The following is a 26,240-nucleotide window of genomic DNA, read 5'->3' as shown; positions in this document are numbered from 1 at the left end:
GTCAATTTTCAGTTCTTTGTGGCTGTTTGAGTGAGGGTCTCAGTTCCTTACTGCATGTTGACTAGAGGCTACTCTCAGTCCCTCACCAGATGGGCGTCTCTCCATAGCAGCTTGCTTCATCAAAGCAGCAAGGTGAGAGCACAAAAAAGTTGGCTAACAAGATGGAAATAAGTCTTATGTAATCTAATCATAGAAGTCACACTGGCATCCTATTTCTTTCACCATATTCTATTGTTTAGTCACTAGGTTCAGCCTATACTCAAGGATGTGGATTTACACAAATGCATGAATTCCAAGAGGTACAAATCATCGGGGCCATCTTAGAAGCCTGCCCATGACATTCATTCTTCCCATTCCATTATGGATGGGAAGACCCAGGCCCAACAAAACATCTCTTTAAGCATCTCAATACAAAACCAAGTCATGTGGTTTCCCAAGCATGTTGCTAATGTCTCATGAAAATAAAACAAGGGAGAATAGGTAAGGGGGACATTAAGTCTGAAGACACAAAAGTCTGCTCAAATGTTTTAAACAAATATACTCTACATCAGAGAAAACTCCCAGGAGTATCTGCATTAGCAAGCCCCATCATGGATGCCATGTATTCTGAACAACCAAACAAGTAACTCACAAGAACTGCCCATCCAGGGTGCCTGGGTAGCTCAGTTGGTTGAGCATCCAACTTCAGCTCAGGTCATGATTTCACAGCTCATGAGCTCAAGCCCTGCATTGGGCTCTGTGCTAACAGCTCAGAGCCTGGAGCCTGCTTCAGATTCTTTCTTTCTTTCTCTCTCTCTCTCTCTCTCTCTCTCTGCCCCTTCCCTGCTCACTTGCATGCATGCACTCACTCTCTCTCTCTCTCTCTCTCTCTCTCTCTCTCTCTCCCAAAAATAAACATTAAAAAATAAAATAAAATAAAAAACAAGAACTGCCCATCCAAAAAGGTATATGACGCCAAAAATCTAGTTTGGCCTGAATGTAAATATCTTTTGGAATTTTTATTTATTGTTATAGCATATTTTTAAATATACTTAATGCCATGTTATTGCTTCCTATTTTCTGTAAGATCTGTGTCTCCCATAGCATTTTGCCTACACGGTACTTTTGAGATCCATATCCACCATAGTGGCAAGAAACCGTTATAAAAATTTCAAGCCTTGGCTATCACCCACATTTTGTATAAGCTCTATCCAACTACATATCCTCAGGTATCTGTGCATCCCAACATTCAAGAGTGGTGGCAGGCCAGAGAGGCTGCCTCTGAAGGACTTCAAATGATTTTAATCCACTAAGTATAAAATGCATACTCAGAAAACCTGGAACAGTTAGTCTTAGACAAAAGAAAATGCAGACAAAGATGGTCTTAAACCTAAATGTTCAAAACTGGTCTGCACATTTTACCATTCTTCCTGGAAAGATCCATATGCTTTACTTTCTACAAATGTTACCCCAATTCAGCTATGAAAATATGTAAGTTCATTGTTTTGCTAATCACCTATTTCTTTTCCTCCTTTAGAGAGATGATATTTGATAACCATCTAAACCCTGAAACTATGGCCATCTGTGGGAAAGTAGTTGTAAGCCACCTTAGAATTGGCATGTGCTGCACATAGTTGGATCCCGAATACGTGTCGAGTAACAATGGAACATATGTATGGTGAGCAGAGAGAAGAACTAATGCAAAATTCTAGTTTAAAGGTGATAAGCAGATAGGAAGACTATAAAACAGATGCCAGGAAATTTTCTTAAGGCTGCAGATATCTTCCAACCTGTGAAAATAACTTGGTAACATGTTTTCACTTGTAAAATATGGCTTTGAGGAAATAGAGTGAATATCCTTACCTCTCTAAGATGTATGTTTTCCTTTTCTTTCTGATCTAAAATCACTTCCAAGTGGCTGACTTGAGACTCAGCCTCTGCCATCCGCCGTGTCCGCTCATTGTCATCCTCAAGACTTTTAGAAGGCAAACCTTTACTTTGCAACATCTCGAGAAGCTTTTTAATAGACTCATCTCGGGCGTTGAGGGTCTGTTTCTGTGTTTCAATTCTCAACTCCATTTCCTCCAAGGTCTTCCTTAACAGGAACAGCTCCTTAGCTTGTCTGTCATGCTCAGCTTGGAGCCGCCGGAAGTTCTCTTCAGTCAGCTCAATGGTGAAGTGCTCGGCTCCACGGTTGCCACTCTCTTGCTGCAGGAGGTGATTGAGGTCTCTCTGGGTTCGAAGCTCATCCTGAAGGGCTTGGATTGTCAACTGCAGGTGCTGTGATAGAAAGATGGAGCAGGAGAGGAGAAAGAAGGGGACAAAGTCAATGGAAATGCCAAGTGCTTTTTGCTGCTACCACACTATGAAGATGGAATGTTAATCACGAGGTCCAAAGGGCCAGCCGTGAAGTCCTCCAGGGTGACTTCAGAAGCATGGGACAGCACATGGAGAGGGGGGAAATTAATTCAATGATGCTTTCTGAATGTCTTAGGAGAAGAGAAATGTACACATACACAGAAACAGTATATTAGTGTCAGTCACAGGGAAATTATACATCTAAAGAGATTGAACTGAGTAAGTGGAAAAGGTTAGAAGGGAAAGTCTCACAAACACACCTTGTTTATGCCCGCAATGCTCCAGACTCAGTATTCCCTGTTTCCTAAGGTGTTCTTTATTCTACTATCCATTATTTTCCATCAGAAATGCATTTCCATTTAAAAAATGAAAATAATAGCATCCACTACAAGTAGACACAAACGAGGACTTTATTTTTTACAAATAAAGCTGTGAACAGGTTTAGTAAACAGGATTACTGCATCTGCAAGCAAAAGGGAACAAATGCAGACAGGGACAGACACAAACACACAAGGAGGTGAGGCTGTGCAGAGCAAAACAAACAAGCTGCAAACAGTGGACCAACCTTGGTTCTTCGGGCATCCAGTAACTGAACAGCATGGGAAATGGAAAACAAAAATGAAGCAAAAAATCAACACAAAGAAAAGTTCAGTGCAAGCAAAGGATATTTAACAGAAAGAATCAACATAAAGTACCTTCACGGAGAAAAAAAAAGAAAAAAAGAAAAACAACTGCTAATCACAGCAAAGACCCATAATCTACACAAAATCTATAGCACTGTTGTTTGATAAATGTGATCAATAGAAAGAAAAAAAGAAGAAAAAGTTAGGTCAATTCTACCTTTTGTTTTCCTAAGTCTCTCTGACCTAGGAACCCAAAGTCTTTGGTATATTACCAGGCAAGAAAGCAAAACATTCCACAAGTACCCACATATTATTCCAGGTCACTATTTTAACCAAAATCAGAGTGAAAACACCAGACAGAGAAACAAAATAGTTACTGGTTATGAAAAAATAAACAGTTGCTTGACAACAGTTGGTAAATTCTGCAACACCTTCCCAATAGAGCCAACCCCCAGGCTGGTCAGAATAGGCAGCCATAAGCCTGAAGTCATTTTCGTCCTAGGAACAAACCAGGATGCTTCCAAAACAGCAGTTCCTCATTCAATCACCAAATACACACTCCTACCTGTAGACCAGATACAAAGTTAGGGGAGGAAAACAAAATGAGCACAAAATGAAAAAGTGGGCAGAGGACCTGAATAAACATTTTTCTAAAGAAGACATACAGATGTCTTCATGAAAACAGGCACATGAAAAGATGCTCAACATCACTAATCATCAGGAAAATGCAAATTAAGACCACAATGAGATATCACTTCACATCAGTCAGAGTGGTTATTATCAAAAAGTAAAGAAATAACAAGTGTTAGCAAGGTCGTGAAAAAAAAGGGAACCCTAAGCACTATTGGTGGGAATGTAAATTGGTGCAACCACTGTGGAAAACAGTACGGAGATTTATCAAAAAGTTAAAAACAAAAATAGAACTGCCATCTGATCCAGTGATTCCACTACTGAATATTTACCCAAAGAAAACAAAAATACTAATTCAAAAGATATATGCAACCTTATGTTTACTGCAGCATTACTTATAATAGCCAAATATTGAAGTAACCTAAGTGTCCATCGATAGATAAACAGATAAAGAAAATATGTGTGTGTATATACATACACACTCAACCATACAGAAGAATGAGACCTTGTCATTTGTGACAACATGGATGGACATAAAGGGTATTATGCTAAGTAAAATGAGTCAGAGAAAAACAAAACCATATGATTTCACTTATACACGGAATCTAAAAAATAAAACAATGAACAAACAGAAACAGTCTCATAAATACAAAGAACAAACTGGTGGTTGACAAGGGAAGGAGTATAGGGGTGATAGGTGAAATAGGTGAGGGCAGTAAGAAGTACAAACTTCTAATTATAAAATAAGTCACAGAGATGAAAGTACAGCGCAGAGAAAATAGTCAGTATTGTAATAACATTGCATGGTGACAGATGAGAAAATAAAAAAAAAAGAAACCCTATACTTTTAAGCCAGTCATTTCCCTTCCTCCTTCCTATCTCCAGGCCCTGGAAACCTCTAGTTTACTTTCTGTCTCTATGTATTTACCTAGTCTGGATATTCATATCCATGGAAGTATGCAATACGTCGCTTTTTCACGTAGCATGCTTTCAAGGCTCATCCATGTTGTAGCACGTGTCAATACTTAATTCATTTTACAGGTGAATATTATTCCATTATAGAACCATACCACATTGCATTATCCATTCATCAGTTGATTCATATACAAATATCCATAGTAGCCAAAAAGTAGAAACAATTTATATGTCAATCACCTGATGAATGAATAAATAAAATGCAGTATATCCACACAATGGAGTATTATTTAGCCATACAAATCAATGAAGTACTGATACACATTGTATCACTATAGCATAGATAAACCTTAAAAACATTATGCCATGTGAAAGAAGCCAGTCACAATAAACCACATGTAGTAGGATTCCATTGATATGAAATATCCAGAATAAGCAAATCTGCAGACAGAAAATAAATTGGTGACTGACAAGGTGGCTGGAGTAGGGGGAATGGAGGGTGACTACTACAGGGTATGGGATTTCTTTTGGGGGTGATGAAAATTTTCTGGAAGTAGATAGTAGTGTTGATTGCACAACTTTGTGAATATACTAAAAACCAATGAATTTTACATGTCAGAGGTGGGAATTGTATGCTACGTAAATTGTATCTCAATAAATCTGCCACAAAGAAACATGAGGTGAGATTATAAAGTAATATAACCTCCCTCCACCAGCTCCCCATCCCAAAATCACACCAAAACAAAGTCCACGGGAGTATTGACAGCCTTCAGCCCAGTAATGTGACTGCTGCCAAACCTCTTGGGAACAGACAGTGCAACTGTCAAGTCATTTAAATATTCTTGATGATGGCAAATATTTTCTTTGATGAAGTATAATTAACATATAGTATCCCATCAGTTGCAGGTGTATGTAATAGTTATTTCATATTTTTGTACATTACAAAAATGATCCCATAAATCTAGTTACCATCTGTCACCATACAAAGTTATTACAATATTATTGACTATATTCCCTATGCTGTACATTGTACCCCTGTGACTCATTTATTTTATAACTAGAAGTTTGTACTTCTTAATCCTCTGCACCTACTTCACCTGCTTCCACCAACACTGATCTACTCTGGTAACCAAGAATCTGTTTCCTGTATCTAAGAGTCTGTTTCTGTTTTATTTGTTCATTTCTCTCATTTTTCAGATTCCACATATAAGTGAAATCATAAAATATTTGGCTTTCTCTGACTTATTTCATTCAGCATAATACCCTCTAGATCCACCCATGTTGTCACAAATGGCAAGATCTCATTCTTTTTTATGGCTGAGTAATATTTCATTGTGAGATATAAACACACACACACACACACACACACACACACACACACACACACCTTATCCATTCATCTATTATGGACACTTAGGTTGCTTCCAATATCTTGGCTATTGTAAATAATTCTGCCATAAACATAGGAGTGCATATATCTCTTCTAATCGGCATTTTTGTTTTCTTCAGATAAATACCCATAAGCAGAATTACTGGATCATATGGTAGTTCATAGTTCTCTTCAATTTTTTGAGGAGACTCCATACTATTTTCCATAGTGGTTGCACCAATTTACATCCCACCAACAGAGTAGGAGGGTTCCCTTTTCTCGATATCCTCAACAACACTTGTTATTTTGTGTCTTTTTGATAATAGCCAGTCTGATTGGTGTGAGGTGATATTTCAATGTGGTTTTGATTTGCATTTCTCTGATGATTAGTGATGTTAAGCATCTTTTCCTGTGCCTGTTTACTATCTGTATGTCTTCTTTAGAAAAATGTTTATTCTTGTCCTCTGCCTATTTTTTAATCAGATTGTTTTTCTACTAAGTTATAGAAGTTATTTATATATACTGATATTAACCCCCTATCAGATATGTGATTTGCAAGTATCTTCTCCCATTCCGTAGGTCGTCTTTTCATTTTGTTGATGGTCTCCTTTGCTGTGCAAAAGCTTTTTATTGTGATGTAGTCCCATTTATCTTAGCTTTTACTGCCCTTGCCTGAGGAGACACATCCAGAAAAATACTGCTAAGACTGATGTCAAAGAACTTATCGCCTATGTTTTCTTCTAAGAGTTTTATGATTTCAGGCCTTACATTCAAGTCTTTAATCCATTTTGAATTTATTTTTTACATGGTCTAAGATAGTGGTCCAGTTTCATTCTTTTGCATGTAGCTGTCCAGTTTTCCCAATACCATTTATTGAACAGTCTGTCTTTTTCCCATTTTATATTCTTGCCTCCTTTGTCATAGATTAGTTGACTATATATGTATGGGTTTATTTCTTGATTCTATTCTATTTCATTAATCTGTGTGTCTGTTTCCATGTCAGTACCATATTGTTTTGATTACTATAGCTTTGCAGTATAGCTTGAAATAAGTGAGGGTCATACCTCCAGCTTTGTTCTTTATCAGGATTGTTTTGACTATTTGGGATCTTTTGTGGTTTCACACAAATTTTAGGATTCTTTGTTCTATCTCTGTGAAAAATGACATTAATATTGTGATGGGGATTGCACAGAATCTGTAGATTGCTTTGAGTATGGACATTTTAACAATATTAATTTAACAATATTAATTCTTCCAACCCATGAGCATGGTATATCTTTCCATTTGCTGGTGCCACCTGAAATATCTTTCATTGATGTCTTAAATTTTCAGAGTACAGAACTTTCACCCCCTTGCTTAAACTTATTTGTAAGTATTTTATTCTTTTTGATACAATTATAAATGGAATTGTTCTCTGAATTTCTCTTTCTGATAGTTTATTATTAGTGTATAGAAAAGCAACTGATTTCTGTATGCTAGTTTTGTATCCTGCAACTTTACTGAATTCATTTATTAGTTCTAGTAGTTTTGTTTTGTTTTGTTTTGTTTTTTGGTGGAGTCTTTAGAGTTTTCTATATATAATGCCATGTCATCTGCAAATAGTGAAACAGTTTTATTTCCTCCTTACCAATTTGGATGTCTTTTAATTTTTTTTCTTACCTAATTACTGGGGCTAGGAGTTCTAATAACATGTTGAATAAAAGCGGCAAGAATGGACATACTTATATAAGTCCCAACAATTGTTTTATTTCTCTTTTGCAATGAAAGTACCTGACTTAAGCTTTGATTACCAAGGCATCCACTTCAAAGAGGCATCCAATTCAACGTTGGCTATCTCAAATAAAGGCATTGCCAACCACACAACTAGATAAAAAGCCATGCTGCCTCCTCCAACTGAGGCTCCTTTGTTTTAGAGATCTTGGTTGATTTCAGTAACTGACCATTTGAGCTACTTGTTTTTTCTCTTCCAACACTTTAAATCTCCCCTCTTAGGTTTTAAATTCACCAATAAAGAATGAGCCCACAAAACCCTAGGTACCCTTCTCCCTTGATCCCAATAAAAGGAGAACCTCAGGCCCATGTACTCTCTACCCATGAGCTCACTGTATGCCCCCAGTGGTGCTGTTCAATTTCCAGGTCTTTTAAGTAATATGCCTTCAAAGTTTCTTGATTATTGCTCAAGGGCATCTTGCAACCACAGTAAGAACCACAAGGCCAATACAACCACAGTACTAGTTATTGATAGACTGAGACCAGCACAAAACAGATTTATGAGATGATCTAAGTTTTTGGAAACAAACATGATGAATTGGGATGATGAGACTGGAAATCATCTTTTCTGAGAGTGACCAAAACTAAGACTGGTTTTCTTATGTGGTTCATAGACTAGCCAGAAAGGAATTCCAAGGAAAAATTGCCAAAATGCTTTGAGTGGAGACAGCCACATTGGAAGACAACTCTGTAAGGGGTCTACCCCTTTGGATGGGCAAGTTGCCCATCATCCTGATCCTTTGTTTCCACACCTGCAAAATGGGGATAAACATAATGCTTAATTTACAGAGTTCCTGTGAGGAATAACTAAGGTAATGCATCAAGTGCCAAGTTTGAGAGCGAAGGAAGGGATGAAGTTTGATAGAAAGGAAGAAAAGAAGGTAAGAAAGAAGAAGAGAAGAATGGGAGGGAGGGAGGGAGGAAAAAAGGAGACAGAAATGGAGAGAAAATTGATTTATTTATCCATTCAACAAACATTTACCTGGTATCTCCCTTATACTCAAGAAAGGAAGAAGGAAGGAAGGAAGGAAGGAAGGAAGGAAGGAAGGAAGGAAGGAAGGAAGGAAGGAAGGAAGGAAAAATGGAAGGGAGGGGAGGGGGGAAAACAAATGGTCCATGCTCATAGTCCATGCAGACAAGTAAACCCACAGTAGCTCTACTATGTTATGAGGTTATGACAGAAGTCATAGCCAGGTGGCTGGAAATTCAGAGAGGATGTAACCCAGGCTAGAGACATGTGAGAAAATACTCCAAACAAAGAGCCACCACTGAGCTGGATCTTGAAGAACAATTGAGAGTCAGCCCCGTGAAGAAATATGGAAAGGGAAGAGAAAGTATAAAAGCCCAGAGGCAAAGACACACCAGACTTATTAAGGAATAGTAATAGCAAAAATCTGGATAGCAATTACCACATGCCACACATAGTTCTAAGCTTTTTTTAACCCTCACAACCACCCTGTGAAGTAGCCATTGTTTTAGATCTCCATTAAAGGGATGAGAAAATGGAGATGCAAAGTGGTTAAGTAACTTGCTCCAGGTCATCCTCCTAGGTGATGTTCATCAAGGCTATCTGACACCAACTCCCTTACTCAAACCACTATACCATGTAGCCTCTGAATTGGCACTAATGCTTCAGGATGCTGGAAAAATAAATAAATAAATAAATAAATAAATAAATAAATAAATAAATAAAATGATGTAGGGTGGAGGCAAGAGTTGTGAGAGCAGACAGGCAGGCAATTAATGACAGTTTACAGCAAATCTTCAAATTTAAAGTTAGCCATCGTAACCAGGCTGTTCCTCATTCAGAGGTTATCATGATAGATGCTTTCAGGTGCATATTTATCAATAGGAAAATTTTTTTTCCAGGTAGCCTCTTTCTTAATTAAATGACTTCAGCATGATCACACAATCTGATAATCAACCAAAATTTAGTGTTCAAAACTTTCTCAAATCCATGTCATTTGATTTTCTTTCTCTTTAAAAAAATTTTTTTAATGTTTATTTTATTTTTCAGAGAGAGAGAGAGAGAAAGTGTGAGCAGGGGAGGGGCAGAGAGAGAAGGAGACAGAGAATCTGAAGCAGGCTCCAGGCTCCCAACTGTCAGTACAGAGCCTGACATGGGGCTCAAACCCACCAACTGTGATATCATGACCTCAGCCAAAGTGGGACACTTAACTGACTGAGCCACCCAGGCACCCTGTCATTCTCTTTTAAAATATTTAAAATTAAGCAGAATTCTCCTTGTTCCTAAAAAGGAATTCTTGAACAAAAGGCATGTACCTTACAGAGTCTTGATCATCTTTCTGCATCATATACTGGAGAATGGGAAGGGGAGATGAAGCAACTTCTCTCTCTGTCTCTCTCTATCCTCCCTCACTGTTCTACTTTTAAGAAATTCAAATCTCGAGCCCCACGTCCGGCTCTGGGCTGATGGCTCAGAGCCTGGAGCCTGCTTCCGACTCTGTGTCTCCCTCTCTCTCTGCCCCTCCCCCGTTCATGCTCTGTCTCTCTCTGTCTCAAAAATAAATAAAATGTTAAAAAAAAAAATTTAAAAAAAAAAAAAAGAAATTCAAATCAATCAAGTTTCAAAATTCATTTGCCAGATAGTCATTTCTAGCTAGATATTTAACATAGGCAATTTGTATTTTAAAATACAAAGACAGCACTTTTAATAATCCACTGAAAAAAATATCCTGTGTCTCAGTTTCCTCATTTGTAAAAGGGGGAGAGTAATGGGTGCCTGGGTGGTTCAGTCGGTTAAGCATCCAACTTTTGATCTCAGCTCAGGTCATGATCTCATGGTTTGTGGGATCAAACCCCATGTTGGGCTCTGTGCTGATAGCACAGAGCCTGCTTGAAATTCTCTCTCTCCCTCTCTCTCTCTCTACCTCTCTCTTTCTCTCTCTCTCTCTCTCTCTCTCTCTCTCTAATATAAATAAATAAACATTTTTAAAGGGGGGAAGAGTAATAATTCCTAATACATAGGGTTATTGTGAAAATTAAGAGTTAATACATATTAAGCTGTAGAAAGTACCAAATACAGAGTAATCACATCAGTCAGGATAGGCTAGGATATGCTGCCCTCACACCAGCAACAAAAACCCATATTCTGAAAGACACAATCTACTTGACACACTGATAACAAGGAATCAGAACTCTTATAGCTCAAAGAGACCTTAAAGATTAGCCTGTTAACCTCATTTTACAAACTGAAAAATCATATCACGTAGGTTAAAGGGCAGGCCCAAAAGAACAATCACATTGCCAAAGCCAGAATCTGTTTCTGGGAGCATGGAAGCTTGGTTTCTGGAATCCTGGACTCCATCATGGTATGTATTCTAGTAATGCTAAGAGCAGAACAAAAGGGGGTGGCTCTCTACTTTAACAGCTTAGGAAACAGTAGTCATGTCTTGAACAGGGCGGATGAGAGATAACCTAAATCATTTCACTTACTCCCTGGGCCCCATCCAATAGTAAAATAGCATGGGACATCCAAGGACAATTTACTGAGACCTCCTTTCTAAGTCTTCAGAATTGGACTGTGAGCTAATTAAAATTAGCTATTAGAGGACAAGCTCTAGAAAAACTAGCTCTAGAAGATCAGACACAGTACAAGCGAAATCTCTGGCAAAGCCAAAGGCACCTTCTCTAAGGGCCAAAAGTTAAGAAAAACAAAGCACAGTTTTTAATTCTGCCCTTCCAGATTATTCAATTCCTTCAGATTGAATCACCTCCCCCTTCTCAACCATGAAAGCACATTTCTTTTAAGGCAATTGCCCAAACCCTACTGGATCAATAATCAAGAGCATTCATTTCAGCTTGATACCTTTATCAGGTACCTACCTACAAACCAGCAACCTGTAAGGTTGTATTCTAGGGCCTTGTCTTTGAAATCTGCCAGTTATCTTTGTGCTTTCAACTTCCCACAGCCTCAACCACTCTTCTGGGGCTTCCATTCCACTGCATATCTGGAGAGGGAAGCCCTTCCAATGTCCACCTTCATTAGGACGAAACATCACCAGGTGATCTGACCTCATGCCTGGGTCCTAGTCAAACTGCTGTCAACTGAGAACTTATGGCACAAGTGGAACAGGTGACAAAACCGCTAATTCCCTTTAAGAACAAAAATGAGTCTGTGATTAGATGGGCATTCAGAAAGCTGTTTACTCCCTACCCTAATTCTGGGATCATTCTCCAGTTGTTTTCAAAGTATCAAAGCTCAAAAGGCAAACTCCCTTCTCCATAGCCTGACAGTGAGGACACCACTAAGAGAAGCAAAGCAGGTATCACAATGGCATCCAGGCTACTCTTTACAGTCACTCGGCTAAGAGTGCAAATAGAATGCATTATGTTTATCCTGATATCCTGATACCTTCAACCCAGTTTTTTTTAACCTTTCCCCCCCAAACTTAATTGCATACTTTGAAATCTGCCCTGGAGGTGCCTGGGTGGCTCAGTCGGTTGAGCGTCCCATTTCAGCTCAGGTCATGGTCTCACGGTTCATGAGTTACAGCCCCACATCAGGTTCTCTGCTGTCAGCACAGAGCCCACTTCGGATCCTCTGTCTCACTCGCTCTCTCTGCCCCTCCCTGGCTCATGTTCTCCCTTCTTCTCTCTCTCTTTCTCTCTCTCTCTCTCCCCCCACCTCTCAAAAATAAAAAATAGACATTAAAAAAAAAAAAAAAGAAAAAAGAAATCTTCCCTGGATAGTAAAGACTAGCCCCATTTCCAGTCCACAAAAGGGAAAAAAAAAGTTTAAAATCATTAGTCTGTCCTTTAAACATAGGTAAACAGACTGCGAGTGTAATAAGATTAGCCTGTTCAATTGATTCCAAGTCTCAGACAATAAAAGAGGTCATAACAACTTCTGTTTCTGGCATTACACCAGGCTATGTTTTCTGATAAGCCCTCCCACTACACAACAGCTAAATAAAACCAAATATATCTTTTAAAGCATTTCTGTGCTTACAAGAAAGTAAGGAAAATCTCTAAGAAAGAGAAAGATTAAGAGAAAGAAAGTGAGCTTTTCAGGGGCAGGTTCTGGGCCAAATTTGTATTATACTCCCAAATCTAGCACATAATAGGTATTCAATAAATAATGAAATATGGGCAGAAAGATGAGAGGAGCAGAAGGGAAATTGTCTCACCAGATGGTCGGCACAGTGGAACACTGTGAGAGAGAATAGGTTTCCATTCCTCTTTGCTTTACTGTACTTAGACTAGGGGTGGGAGAGTGTGGGGCCAGTAGGGAGGGAGAGGGTATCCTCGACCTCAGATTACTCTGTCCTGTTCTCTCCTCCAAAACTCAAAATGCCTCACGTCCACCAACTCACTCATCTGACAAGACTGCTCTGATGCTGCCAGCACTATGTCCACTTCACAAGAGGATAAATTGGACTGGCTTAAGGGATTTGACTGCAATCACATTGTTAGCAGATATGGGCCAGTGTCTAAAACTGAGGTTTTCTCCAGCCAATTCTAAAGTTGCCCTGCTATAAAAAATATAGAGAACTTCACTTTGCACAACTCTTATAAGCTCTTATAAGTCACCTAATCTTCGGGGGGAAAAGTGAACAATAAAAATATAAGAAACTAAGCCGTACTTGAGTTTATATGGAAAAGGGGGGAAAAGATACTTTGCCTTAGCCAACATTCAGGAGAATAACTTCCAATAGCTACTGGAGTCAGAATTTAATCCATATTTCAGCATGTCTAAAATACAAAAAGGTAAATAGAATGAAAATATAATTATATATGTATGATGTGCATGGAACACACAATTATTTAAATAAGGACTAGCCAGATGTTTAGAATCTACTCTGTCTTATCCCCAAACATGGAAAATATGAGTTCCTGGCAAATTTGAAAAAATTCGTGACCTTAAGCTCTTTTCCACACTATGGGGAAAAAACAAAACAAAACAAAATGATAAAGTTTTGTGCTATAAAGCAGTTTAGGGTTTCATTGCTATGAAAACCATCTCTGAGCTATATAAAAATATGAATTGGCCTATACCCAAAAGTCTTGAACTTTTTTTTAATAAATCCATACTCCTTCTCAAGCAAGGGCTTAACATAACTTTCAAAGAAAACAGAATCTCTTTGCAGACAACTTGGCCTGCTCTGCTTCTCCTGTGACTTTATTTTCCTATTTATCATTTTTGAGTTTGTCTCTAATCAAATTTTAAGGGCAGGTTGTCTGATCCCTTTTTCCATAATCCCATGTGCAGGATGTACAGCCCTCCTCGTGGCTCTGACCCTTCCACAGACCACGTCATGTATGTGAAAAGACAAACAGCAGACGCTGGCTAAAAACATGTGGCCCCAGTGTGCTATGGAAGAGCTGCTCTGCTGAGAAAGGATTAAAAAAATTAATATTTAGACATATGGTCCTAGGCTTTCTCTTTTAGGGAAGAACAAGCACACATAACTAATAAAGAATATTGATAGGTGATTTTTAAAAGCACCAAAGCACCATGATCCTGGGATCCTCACACAGATACACTGTCACTGATAACTGCAGAACCCACTTTGGTTGATAACATGTGACATTTTGCCAAGATTCATAACACTAAGAACAATATACATGGAAAAGCCCTCTTGGCAGCTGCTTTTGTAAGCAAGGAGTTCTGGTTCTCATTACAGACCAATACTGTAAGATGGCATAGTACTGGAATATTGTGCTGAGCTGAGAGTTAAGGACTTAAGTTCTAATTCTGGCTTTGCTGCTAACAAATTATATCATGTGGGGAAAATCACTAAACTTGTCTAGGATTCCAAGAACAGTGATGATGAACTGGGTTTTGAATCCTGGATCTACCTATTATAACCTATGCTGCCTTGGACAAATCACTTAAGTACTTTGAGCATTGAATTATTCATCCATAAAAAAGAAACAATAATTGTAACTAAGGTACAAGGTTCACACAAAGACCACATGAGATGTTCATCGCATAAGTGAACAGGTTCCCATAAAGCATAAAGCACCAGGCCTGGCACATAATGGACCCAGTAAATGTTCACTGTTACTGGTTGACACAGTGGTGGTGGCTAGAGGCCTGGAATTAAAATTTCTCTCCTTCCTCCTCCCATTTGAGCAGGGAAAAGACATAAGCATAATGAACATACATTTTTGATAATCGAATAAATGCAACAGTGGGAAACAAAATGCTAAGTAAGCACTTTGGCATTTTTTAAATAAGGGAAACAGGAAACAGTTGTTTTAAGACCAACTTAAAGATGGCTAAAATTGATTTCCCATTAACTGGTCTATGAATAACTCTATAAGGGGCCCTCAGGAATAGCAACATGCCTGTTTTGAAAGTCAGGGTTTTTTCCCCTACTAGGCCCCCCGTAATACATAAGCAACTAAAAGACAGTAGCATCTCCTGATGTTGACACCGCTAAACCTGTTACAGGTGTGTGTGTGTGTGTATGTATGAATGAATAACTAAAAACAAAAAAAACCCAAGTTTAAGAACTATTGATACTTTTTAAATGTGTTTAGAGAAGCAACCCAAATCATGTACTCGTGGAAACAATGGTTAAAACTGGAGCTTTTCTAGGAGCCCGGGTGGCTCAGTCGGCTGAGCACGGGACTTTGGCTCAGGTCATGATCTCTTGGTTCGTGGGTTCAAGCTCTGTGTCAGGCTCTGTGCTGACAGTTCAGATTCTGTGTCTCCTTCACTCTCTGCCCCTCTCCCACTCATGTTCTGTCTCTATCTCTCTCAAAAATAAACATTTAAAAAAATGTTTTCAATTAAAAAAATTGGAGGTTTTCTATTATTAATAGCCACATGCAGTTAGAGGACAGCTCTTTGATTTTAATTGCTTAGCAAATCTTTACTGTAAATGACATTTTAAAATATTTATTGCAATTCCCTCCACCGTCACCTCCTCTTCACCCCACGACATGTTTATTTAACAAAATTGCTAACCATCTAAATATTTTAAAACAAGTAAGAGGTTTTATCTAAATTATTGTCATTCAAATAGCTGTGGGCATGCACTGAACTTCCCTACTCTGAGCCACATGGGTCCCTCAGCCAAACTGTAGTCCTTGCTATCAAAGTTTTCATGAGAAGAGAATTTTCCTAAGTACTTTACCCTCCTGCTTCTCTCACTCCTTGTGCCACTGCTGGTAAGGGGGATAACTGACCTCCACACGACTCAGAATGTGGTCCTAGGAACAGCAGAGCAGCATCCTGTAAGAAAGGTGGAACTTCATGTCCCACCTCAGACCTGCAATATCAGAATCTGCATTCTTACATGCCTTTAAGACTGCCTTTACATGCCTTTAAGACTGCCAGGTAATCTGAAGGCACATAAAGGTTTGAGAAGCACGTCTCCAGACTTCAAAACAGAAAAGTTTCACCCTTACTACTGCTTTAAGTAACGATCATTTGGTAATAAAAAGGTGGGGAAGGAAAACATCATGAAAAGAGTACTGTGGTATAGTCCAGTCCTAAGAAGTATACTGAAAACTTAGTTTGTGTGATTCATTAAACCTAAATAAACTATGAGTACTGCCCCTTAGTATAAGATACTACTAGATAGAGCAGACAAATTGGGCATTCATTCACTCATTCAACCATTACTGAGCTATGTGCTATTTGACAGACATAAGTGTCCTCTCCAAGTCTAAAAAGAAATCTTGCCAGGTTAAATATAAATAAATAAAGATTACATGTGTAACATATTTTATTATATATATAAAATATACCATTATATTATAAATAATATATATTGCTATATATACTGCTTATTTTTAAGAGACATAATATCTGAATTTTAATTCTGTACTGCATTTGTTGTTACCATTACTTAAAAGAATCTAAGGGAAGCTTTAAAGAGTCATCTGAAATGACAGTACCAAGCTTTACAATCAACTGTTGTATTCATTTTTAGTTTTAAATAGCATTTCCGCATGCATGTCTGTGCTCTTGGTGGAATTTTAAGTGACTGGGAATACCATGAGGAGTCTTAGACGAATCTTCTTTTTCACATTATAACTTGACCAATATAGGGAACTTGCACAGTATAGAAAAAATGTGAATATACTGGTTCCTAAGTAGCTTAATCACTCAAATTCTCTTGTTTCCCCATTTTATCAATGCACTAGAATCACAGCTGTGCTGACAGCTCAGGGCCTGGAGCCTGGTTCAGATTCTGTGTCTCCCTCTCTCTCTGCCCCTCCCCTGCTCATACGCTCTGTCTCACTCTCTCTCCCTCTCTCAAAAAATAAGCATTAAAAAAAAATTGAGTTGACAGTGAAAGTCCTAAATATTTGATTGAGAATAATACCTCCAATTGAAAACTCTCTCTTTGATGTCTGAGGCCTTGGGTTGATCTCCAACATGATCACTCAGTAGCTATGGGATGGATCTGACCACACACTAGCTACAGGGTTCCACAGCCTCGAGTGGGCTGTATGACATTAACAGGTTACTTCTGTTTTCTAGGTCTCAGTTTCCAGCTCTTTTAAAAGCTGCTAAAAATACAAACATCTCACAAAACCATGATAAGGTTAAACAGATAATGCATATCAGATACTTAGCAAGTCCCACTTCAGCCCACAGGAAGCCATCATCTTTAAAAGCCTCTGTTATGAATATACAAACCCAGATTGCAAACCCTCCCAAAACGCAATGGAAAGAAATGAAAGTAGAGTAGGGGAAAAAATGTGAAATTATGTTTGCCTATATCATATACAAATAAATCCTTTAATCCAGAAGAACTTTCTGGCTTGGCCACCTTGGATGCTAACCTTTTAATAGCAAATAAAATACTTTGAAAGAACCACCCTAGATTTTCTACAAGCTGGTATATGCATTTTAAAGACACAGCAAATACTGAACAACAGAATCACTGAACATTGGTGATGAAAGGGATCAGAAAGATAATCATCTTTGCTTCTTTTTAAAGGAGGATAACCTGAGGCCCAAAGAGGGGGACCTCTTGTCACCAAAAGCCACAGCAGAGATGGCAGCACTGCTAGTTATAAAGCCCAGACCCCAAACTCTCAGCACACTGCTGTGTCCTAGTCTTTGTCTTCTAGCCCCACGCACCAGTTTTATTTGGTCACTGAACTGCAAAAGGATCCAGTTACCACATAATTAGTGTCAGGGTATGTGCAACAGCTGCCACAAGCCAGATTTCCACAATGGAGTCAAACATCTTTGGCCCAGAGGCATCTCTTCCACCACACATCACCGATGGTACAGCTGCTGTAACCACAGTCCATACCCAGCAGCTCCAAGACTTCAAGAGTTGGAACAAATGATTAATTCCAAGAAGGATGAAGTAACTTTTCTCTCTGAAAGGACTTCTTAAAGAATACCTTTAGGGAATTTTGAAAGATACAGCATTCTTCCACCTGAGAGCTTAAAGACTTTGAAAAGGTTTGAGAGGAATTTTTCCCCAAAAAGTATATGAGATGAATGTCAAGAATGAAGGGGGCCACTCAGGAACCTGGAAAAGATAATGATAAGTCACAGGAGATCCATGCTATCATTGAGGAAGCCAAAGCAAAAACCAGACAGAAGGAACAGTTCTTTTGCAGATACCATCACAGGAAGAATATGTTATATGGCTGAGAAATAAGATCCGTTGATACCAATCCTGAATAATATCAATTTGAGGTTATTTTTATTTTATCTGGATAATTTTTTTACATATTATTAAGAGTTTTCCTTAGCAAAGACTCAGAAACCCACATATGCATTCATAAGCGTATAGATACATTTCATATGCTTTAAGATTCCTTCTCAAATCTTTAAACCAGTGAAAGAGAGTACAGTTTTCTCCAAAAGAACAGTAAAAAGTATTCTTAAACAAGGACTGCAAAGTGCCCTTTTCATCCCTGGATATTTATTTTGTTTTATAATTCATTTGAGACTTTTAAAGTCAGGAAGGGATAAAAAAAAAATGGCTTTCAAATTTGAGTCTGGAACAGAGCTAACCTATCAAGTCCAACAGGGATATAAAGAAAGTATCTAACAGCGCAGACACTGCCGGTGCCCAGAACAAAAGCATTATTGAATGGAAGAAGAATTTAAATTGAAGCAAGTCCTAATGTAATACCTTAGTAACTCTAGGTCCTACTGCCATTTTTCCCAATAAGATGAACTATTAGTCCTGGTTTACATAAATTTCAACATACCAGGGCCATCAGCAAGCTACAGGGAGGCCAATGGCCCTCTTGAGTCCATGCATCTGTAACACCATTTAAAACATGATTGTTTCTCTCACCATCATTTGCCTCCTTAACTGTGGACCCTACAAAACCAATGGAGGGAGGGGCCGTGAAATGGGTGGAGTCTTTTGCTGTATCTTTGAAGGTTTTCTTTCTTTAGTTTAAAAACCCAAAGGGAAATAGAGTGGAAAGAATTACAGCCTTCATGGTTTTATAAAGGAGGAAAAAATAAACCTAGGATGAGCTTACAGTTTACAGTCTGTAAAGAGCCTCCTCCCTCATTTATTAATCCTTTAAATAACCTTTCCAATCACCTTTTAAAGGGGAAAAGAAAACTCTGTCATTATAGGAGTTGCTGAAATCCAGTATGGGAGACTAGTTAAGAGCTGAGTCCTGTATCAAGCAAGAACTGGTTCTACCACTGCTTGTCTATACTGTTTAATCCCTGGAAAATTATTTTCCCTCAATTTCTTCCACTGTAAGATGAGGATGATACAAATGTAGTTATGAGTAAGTTTACATATAGGAATATATAAAAATATATTTATAAACAGACACATAGCTTATTATAGTCTATGGATTCAATAAACAACTTCTCTTAATGTTATAATTAGTGTTAATAGTGAAAAACACCATTAGGCTGGCAAATATCTTTAAAGGTTATTTAGCAACATATTCAATAAACTCTAGGCCAGATAACATTTATTCACTTCCTCAGAAAGAAGGCTTTTTCCTTTTTTTGAAAGATTTTTTAAGGATATGACACAATCTCCCACCAACCCGCCTATCAGACAACCATTATGTTACAAAGAATTCTTCTTTCATTTGAGGACAGAGAGTTTGAAAGTATAAGTTGGTCATTCATTTTTGCTACAACCACTCCCAGGCAATATTCGCTCACCTCATTGTATGTGCTAAGCACTATGTATGATAAGCCATTGAGGATAAAAGGACAGAGAAAGCATGAGACATAGTCCTTGGTCCTGAGACACTCTTAGTCAAGAAAAAGTGACAGGGGTGCCTGGGTGGCTCAGTTGGTTAGGCATCGGACTTTGCTCAGGTCATGATCTCATGGTTCGTGAATTCGAGCCCTGCGTCAGGCTCTGTGCTGACATCTCAAAGCCTGGAGCCTGCTTCGGATTCTGTGTCTCCCTCTCTCTGTACCTCCCCTGTTCATACTCTGTCTCTCTCTCTCAAAAATAAATAAACATTTAAAAAATAATAATAAAAAGAGAAAAAGTGGCAAATGTGAAGATCAATAATCACAACAGAAAGGAATGTGAGCATAAGGAAGGGTGTACAATGTGCTAAGGGCAGTGCAGAAGAGGAAGGCATCAATCTGGTCTGTGCACAGGCAACAACTCCACAGAGGATGTGAACTTTGAGTGGGACTTAGAATACAGAAGAATTTCCTAAAGGCAAAAAAGGGAAGGTATTCCAGGCAGGATAAAGGGCTTGGTTAAAGGTGTCAAAGCATGAAAAAAATCAAGGAAAAGAATATGGAGCTTGAGAGCCAAATATAAGATCAAGAGTGGCAGGAGGCATTACAAAGGTGGTAATGCTCATCAGTAAAGGACCCAAATGTCATATGAAGAATGCAGACATCATAAAGCAGAGAGTGATGTAAATGGAGTGCTTTGTACTGCAAATTGTAAACTGGGCTTATGAATATATTCTGAGAGGTCTTTGTGTTTTATAAAATTTGAAATTTGTTTAATTTTAATGATAATTGAAAAATAAAATTACCTGGAAATTAAGATACAACTTTTCTTTGCACTAATAATTTATATTTCATTCATTCATTTATTCATTCACTCAAAAATATCTGTTGAATATCTACTATATGCCAGGCACAATCCTAAGCATTGGGGATATAACAATGAGCAAAGAGAGAGAGTACATGACCTCGTGGAACTTAGAATCTCGTAAGGAGAGACAATCCATAAACAAAAGTATAGCATATCAAGAAACCGTGCTACACAGATTAATAAAATATAAACATGGTAAGAAGGTGTTAATTTTATACAGGGTAGATCAATAGTCAGTCATCCTTCCTCATTAAAATGACATTTCAGCAAAGACCTGAAGGAGTAAGATATTTGGAAGATTTTTTCAGAGAATAAGATTTTGTTTCCCCACACTTGTCACAAATATTCTTAAAGGTCTATAAGAATTACTTTTAATTTTTTTAATTTTTTTACATTTATTTATTTTTGTGAGACAGAGAGAGACAGAGCACAAGCAGGGGAGGGGCAGAGAGAGAAGGAGACACAGAATCAGAAGCAGACTCCAGGCTCTGAGCTGTCAGCACAGGGCCTGACGTGGGGCTCAAACTCACAAACCATGATATCATGACCTGAGCTGAAGTCAGACACTCAACCGACTGAGCCACCCAGGCATCCCTACAAGAATTATTTTTAATTTTTACTTTAAAAAGAGTATACATACTCAAGTTTAGGAGAAAAATAGGGAGAAAGTATTTCAGAACTGGAAGGTAGGTAGCATGAAATGATGGGCAATTAAAAAAAAATGAGAAAGGTATTGGAATAATCCAAGGGAAATTGGATGGTGAGGGCCCAGAGTGTAACCTTTACTCGGCTTCTAGCAATATGACAGAACAGATAACTACAAACAACTGGAAAAGCTAGAGAAAATATACAATCAAGAGAAAATATAACAATATCACTTTGTATGCATAGACGAGCATGCATGAAAGTAAGAGAGATACTCAAGGGCCAAAAACAAAGAGGAAAACTAAAAATCAGGTAAGTGAGAAGAGCTGAGGGTTTGGCTATCAAGAGACTAGAAAGGGGTAAAGGGAGGTAGCTTGGGTTAACAGCCTTGGAAGTGGGTCAGAATAGGCTCTAAGCAAGTTACAACTGAGACCTTTCCATAAAACCAGATCAGTGAAATGGTGGACACAAAACCTGAACTCTGGGCTCAGGATAAGATACAACTAGTTTCTCCAAGGGTCTACTTTCATGTAAATTTGAGATTCATTTTACATTGCCTAAAGATCTGAGAACAACCAAGTAGAGAAATAAAATTACATATGAAAATGATCCCAAGGTGATACTTGGCAAAAACAAACACAAAAGTGCTCTCAAGGAACAGTCTCTCAACCCAGACCACACAGAATGCCAGAAGTCAAATGATATTCAAAAAGAGAACGCCTAAAATATTTCTAAAACCCATTAAAGATTAAGGGGGGCAAAATGGATAAGTATAATTAAACTCATGCCTTAAGCACAGCAAAGTAAAACTACAAAATGCTAAACACAAAGAGAAGATTTTAAAAGCATCCAGAGAGAAGGAACAGATTAACTACAAAAGAACAATGTACAATGACAATGGACTTCCCAAGGGAGCAACAATATTATTTCAACAATAGCTTGAAAATGCTAAAAGAAAATAACTCTCAACCTTAGAATTTTACTCCCAGTTAATCTGCCATTCAAAAATGAGAATGAAATAAAGATTCTCTCCAGACAAAAAGAGAGTTTACCACTAACATAAGCCACCTGAAATAACAGTGTGTTTATATTGGCTCATAAGAGCCAAATTTTCAGGAATTTTGAGTCACTTAACAACATATTGGTAACCAGTACGCTATAAATAACCTTTAAGATATTTCTAGAATATGTACTTCAAGAAAAAAAGAAAAATGAATATAGAAGGAAGATGGTAAGAATGAAGGAAAGGTAAGTAAATATGGTAAGTGTTTTAATTCTAAGTAAGCATTTACTATATAAGACAATAATAATAAGACAACTTGGAGACTCAGGAGTTTATCAGTCAGGTGATCGCCTTATGCTACAGTAACAATACCAAAATCTCTATGGCTGAAAACAATTAAATATTTACTTCCACTCATGCTAAATATCTTGCAGGGGCTAGCTGGGGACTCTACCCAGTGTAGCCCTTAAAGGATCTAACCTCAAAACCTTCTTCAACAATTGCCGCACGCAAGTCACATAATGAACTACACACTGGTTCTTTAAGTTTCCTGTTTCTCACATTTCACAGGCCAATGCCAGTCACATGGTCATGCCTAATTTCAAAGGAAACAGGAAAGTATAAAACTACCATACCCCCAGAGGGATATAAAAATAAAAACACATAAGATGAGAAGCAAATGGTTAGTGTTTTGTTTTGTTTTTTAGAAAACAGAAGATAAAATCAGTTATCTTTAGACAAATTCAAGTGGATATGTTAAAATTTTAAGAGGAACAGCTAAAAGAATAAAGAATACAGTTAAACTTTCAAATCTACAGGAAAGGAGAATAAAGAAAATACAAACAATCAAAAAAGAGGAAAAAAGCCTAGAAAAGGCAGGGTAAGTAGGAACCCTCCCCCCCAAAAAAAACAGTAGAAATTAATCCAAACATATCAGTAATTATAATAAATGTAAATGAAATAAACTTACCACCTAAAAGGACAGAAATCATCTGTTTGTATTCTTTTTAAAGCTGCTGTATCTACACTTAAGAAATATACCTAAAATAAGGGTATAGAAAAGTTTAAAGTAAAAAGATGGACTTAGAGCACAGGCATGAAATCATACAAGTATCAAAGTCACCTGAGCCCAGGTATAACCTCAAGCAAGTCAATTAACCCCCTCAAGGAGTGGCAGTTTCCTCATCTACAAAATGAGATTCACAACATTAAATCTGTTCCACATGTGAACAATGTTATACAACATTCGTAACACTTCACAATGTTATTTGGTTTAGATGCACTGTGTATAAAGTGCTTCATACAGGGCTTGGTTCACAGCAGCCGCTTGACAAACGATAGCTATCATCTTATAATTACCTACCTACACACACAACAGGATAGAATGTTTATAAACAGGGCTTTAATCACTCCTCCAATCCCTTTCCACATGCCCCTTTGCAATGTGACTTTGCCACTACTCCTATCAAGAAGTCCAGTTTGTATCTCCAACCTTTAAGTCTAGGCTAGTGTTGGGTTTGTTTTGACTACTAGAATTCAGAGGTGATATCTGTGAGTTCCAAGCCCAGGTAGGCCTCAAGACACCTTGCCACTTCTACTTTTATCATCTTGAGACTTCTACTTCCAGCCAAGATGGAGTTACAGAGACATAATAACCTCCTTTCCTGAAACAGCTAACAAATTGGACAATATGTATGAAACAATGGTTTCAAGGACAGTGATCCTGAGAGATGAAAATCAAATACGGTGAGCACTAAACTTCACAGCCTACTACCTGGCAATAGTGTCCAGGCTGCAACACAGAGAGAATCCCAGGCAAAGCTGTATGGTCTGCCTGATTTGAGGAGATGAAGCTGGTCGTCTGAAAGGAGAAAGTCAACTAGAGTTCATGGGCAGAGAGCTTCAGAGGGTCCCCATTAAGTACTCAGCTATTAATCTTCACGTGTGTGAAGAAACTGCCTAAGGCCAGGGAAAGAACCACCCAAAAGGATAAAGGAAACCATACTTGGAGCTACACTTTAGCCCTCTTGATATGAAGAAGCTCAAGCTACCCTATTTGAGGATAACACACCATGAGAACAAAGACCCAGCCAAAACCCAACACCAACCACTCTGTGGTTGCCTACCATGTCACCAAACAGCCTCTATCAAATCAACAGATGACTGCAGCCTCATGAATAACCCTAGAAGAGATCAGCAGAAGAACAACCCAGCTGAACCCAGCCAAAGCCAGGCAAAACTAATGACCTTCAGAATCACAAGCAAATAAAAAGAGTTGCATTAAGTCACCAAGTTTTGAGCTGATTTATTATGCTGCAATTGAAAGCTGACACAAAAGATGTCTCAAACAATGTTGTATATATAGAAAATGAGCAATAAATATTCAGTAAATGGCCCATCCCTGCCACCCATCAGCAAAAACCAATACCTAAGGGCAGTCAGCCCCAACGCAGCAGTCATAGCCTTCTTTACTTGCAGGAAGTTAGAACAATTGTGGAAACATGTTTTGAATCAGAGAATCCTGAAATATCAGAACTCAAATGTCACATCCACTGTGAAACATTCTCAAGATTCTGCTGAGGGAAATACCACTTCTTCTTGTTTCCATGGACACTGAGGATAGCCCCGCTGTGGCACCTACATCAGTGTATTGTGTAGGTCTCCTATCTCAGCAGCAGCTGGTCCCAGGCACAGCTAAGCAGTTCACCTCTTTCTCACTTGCAGTGAGTCACTCAGACCAATTCCCGTCCCTAAAAAAATAACTATATTGGATGCAGCATGCTGGGCTATTTTAATTCTGGAGAAAGAGGTCAGAACACAGAGACAGGATTAAAGGATGACTAAGGAAGTAGCTCTATGCTAGTGATGACAAAGGGAGCAGGCTTAAGTTTATCATAAGCCCCTCCCATGCATGACTCACCCTACCCTGGTGGGGAGAAAAGCCAAGCACAGTCTCAAGAGTCAACAGCCTGAACACAGTTCAAAACTCTGATGAGCCTTCATGCATCTCCAAAGTCAAACTGCTTCAAAATGGGCATCTGTCTGCTGCCCTCGATCATAGAGGAAACTGACAAGCCAGGAGGTCAAGTTGATCTGAAAAGCCCAGATGAGTCACAGACACCAGATGTAACTGAATCTGTTAGAAATCACCCCCTGGCCTCTGGTTTACTCTGAGACCTCAATTCCCATTGCTCTCATTTTCACCCGCTAGGCTCCAGTCACCCCAGCCTCCTTAGTGCTCCTCAAGTATACCAAGGTGCATCCCTGCCTAGGAGCTGTTGCCTTCACTCTTCCCTCTGCCAGCAATGATCTTCTGCCAGATTTTTGAATGGTTTCCTCCTTCACTTTATGTTGTCCTCTGATCAAATGTCACTTCCTTAGAGAGGTCATCCTGGGCCACTCCACCTCAATGAGGTCCCTACAAACACACTGCCATTCTCTATTACCTTACCCTGCTTTTTTTTTTACCCTCATAGCACATAGCATCACCAGACATTATCTACCTATCTGCCTATCTATCTACATTATCTACCTATCTACCTATATATATATATCTACATATATGTGTGTGTATGTATGTGTGTGTATATATACATATATATATATATACAATATATATATGTATGTATATATGTATATGTATATATATGTGTGTGTGTATAATTCAAGTGTGCTTATCTTCTAACTACAATGTAAGCTCCAATAGGGCAGGAATTTTGCTATTTTTTAAAAACCAGGGGTGCCTGGGTGGCTCAGTTGGTTAAGCATCTGACTTTGGCTCAAGTCATGAACTCGCAGTTTGTGGGTTTGAGCCCCACATCTGGCTCTGTGATGACAGCTAAGAGCCTAGAGCCAGCTTCAGATTCTATGTCTCCCTCTCTCTCTGCCCCTCCCCCACTTATGCTCTGTTGCTGTCTCAAAAATAAATATAAAAAAAAATTTTT

General features: G+C 38.4%; 1 protein-coding gene across 12 annotated transcripts in view; it reads right to left on the bottom strand.

Annotated features, from left to right (window-relative positions):
- ERC2 (ELKS/RAB6-interacting/CAST family member 2) overlaps window positions 1-26,240 on the bottom strand; it is a 936,036-nt gene that overhangs the window by 763,782 nt on the left and 146,014 nt on the right. For 8 of the 12 annotated variants that reach the window (XR_009260858.1, XR_009260859.1, XR_009260861.1 and 5 more), the window contains exons 3-4: window positions 2,903-2,926; window positions 1,843-2,259 (exon numbers count right to left, since the gene is read on the bottom strand). Coding sequence is in view for 8 of the 12 variants with exons in the window: in XM_058726510.1 (XP_058582493.1) it covers window positions 1,843-2,259; window positions 2,903-2,926 (441 nt within the window). In the remaining 4 variants the exon portion in view is untranslated. The remainder of the gene's footprint in view (window positions 1-1,842; window positions 2,260-2,902; window positions 2,927-26,240) is intronic. The other 4 variants (XM_058726512.1, XM_058726514.1, XM_058726517.1 and 1 more) reach the window with 1 other exon arrangement.

Source organism: Neofelis nebulosa, chromosome 4, assembly GCF_028018385.1.
Source record: "Neofelis nebulosa isolate mNeoNeb1 chromosome 4, mNeoNeb1.pri, whole genome shotgun sequence".
Taxonomy (NCBI): domain Eukaryota; kingdom Metazoa; phylum Chordata; class Mammalia; order Carnivora; family Felidae; genus Neofelis; species Neofelis nebulosa.
The sequence above is the reverse complement of the archived record's forward strand: the minus strand, read 5'-3'. Positions and strand labels throughout refer to the sequence as shown.